The sequence below is a fragment of the Podospora anserina genome, chromosome 5, assembly GCF_000226545.1.
Source record: "Podospora anserina S mat+ genomic DNA chromosome 5, supercontig 1".
Lineage (NCBI taxonomy): Eukaryota > Fungi > Ascomycota > Sordariomycetes > Sordariales > Podosporaceae > Podospora > Podospora anserina.
Genome location: NW_001914837.1, coordinates 1,062,815 through 1,064,667, shown reverse-complemented (window position 1 = coordinate 1,064,667; position 1,853 = coordinate 1,062,815). Strand labels below are relative to the sequence as shown.

At 50.1% G+C, this 1,853-nt stretch overlaps 1 protein-coding gene across 1 annotated transcript; it reads left to right on the top strand.

Annotated features, from left to right (window-relative positions):
• Positions 1–188: 188 nt before the first annotated feature.
• On the top strand, positions 189–966 carry PODANS_5_90 (uncharacterized protein; the record flags this gene model as incomplete). The annotated part of the gene is made up of 2 exons (XM_001904305.1): positions 189–293; positions 445–966. The coding sequence occupies 2 exons, from the start codon at positions 189–191 to the stop codon at positions 964–966; spliced, it is 627 nt and encodes a 208-aa protein (XP_001904340.1).
• Positions 967–1,853: the final 887 nt, after the last annotated feature.

Genomic DNA, 1,853 nt, shown 5'->3' with positions numbered 1-1,853 from the left:
GCCAAGAAGCAGTATGGGATCAGTATCTTCGTCTTGCAACCTCGAGATTCCTTCGTTGGTTTTTCTCTGTGAGCGATGTTGCGATGCAAACTTCGCTGCCCCCTCTCGGTCAGTATTGACCCAAGCCTTTACGTATATGACGGTCGTGTCCAGATACTAATAGTACTGCCCTGTGATGAGACGTGTTGATGATTTGGCATTCATTTATGTTGAATCCGTATCTTTATAAAGACTGGGCCATAGCGGTCTGTCCCAGTGGGGCTGCTGACTGCGGTCTACACTGGGAGTTACTTGTAGGTGACATGCTAGTTTCGATCCGAAACACGACATTAAAAGGAGAACGACTATATTAATAAAGAGGCCATATCTAGAGCGAGGATCTTGGTGCTGACCCGGCAAAATTGACTCTTTCAGAATCACGAGTTCGACATATTGAATTACTAGGCCCTTTCTCCCGACTTTCTTGTTGATTTTAACGAGAAAGCTAGTGCTGGAATTGAAATCCCCGAGCTTTTGACCGCCGAAATTCTTAAGCTGGATACAACGAATCGCAGTCTTCCTGGTTACCAGACAGCCAAGTACGACCTCGTAGCCGCTGTAGGCCGTCAGGCTGACTTCGCCCTCACGTTAACACGTGTTGGTTGGATTCACAGCCCCTATTCAGACTCGATTTTTCGACGGGCAATTGCGCGATACAGCAGTTTCCTTCGTCTGTTCCACGCCGGCCTGGTATCCGTTGTTCCCACGCTGGATATAGACCTAGTCTGGCACACACACCAACTCTCGCCGGTAGAATATTTCCAATTTTCAAAAACTGTCACCAACGGACGTTTTATCAAGCACAATGACCATCTCGAGCAAAAGGCCATCTCTTCTGGACTTGAGCAAACAAAACAGCTGTATAAACGTCATTTTGGGGAGAATATGTTCGCTGCAATAGCTGGTTCTGTGAGGCAGCTCGTCTAAAACCCGACGGGGTCTTGCCGAAGGCCGAGCTGTCGGTGGTTCAACGGTTGATCAGGAACTCAAGCTGGTTGCTGCCGGTCAAACTTGACCTCGCAGAATGTAGCTGTCACAACCGTGAGCTGTGCGACGACAGTCCGTACCAAGAGCCTGGGCCTGAAGGAGGCTGCGGAGGTTGTGGAGGCTGTGCGGGTGGTGGTAGTCGTTGTGTAGCAGCTTAGAACACCACCTAGGTACCTGACCTACAAGAGACCTGGGATCCGGTGTTTTGCTTGAAAGATGAGATATTGTTGTAGATGATTCAAAAGTTATGTAGCCTCCCCTATCTCCCAACTCCAGAGGCGAATCCCCTGGTGCTCTCGCCACCCGGAAGCCGGAACCCTGAAAGTTGCCATGCTTGACTCGGATGTTATAGCCGGATGTGAAAAAGACCAGTGACGGCCAGCCCTCACTATCCACCTACTCGGAGGCAATGTGCAGGTCTCTAGATGGATATCTACCAAAGGAAAGGATATTGAGGCCAAAGATGTACGTGGGTTCAACCTGTTCCTCCATCTCGAAAAATGTTCATATAAGTCTTGCTGAGTTTCCGTCTCCAAATCCCCACTCTCCCAGTCCTCCCACCGCCCTTTTGTACCCTTCTTTGTACCAGGCCACAGCTTCCGGAAATGATCCATCAATGGACTCCCCTCAGGAACCCTCACCGAATCCATCCGTTCCCTTCTCCAACCCTCAGCCCGCGCCCCAATCTCCTTCACCCTAACTCTCTCCCCGCTACCATCACAGTGAAGAGTATCAAGCAACCACGCCTTTCTCAATCCGGCCAAGCACAGGCCTAAAAAATTTTATGGTGGGAAATGGCCGTACTTTAGCCCTAGTTCCGGGCTACG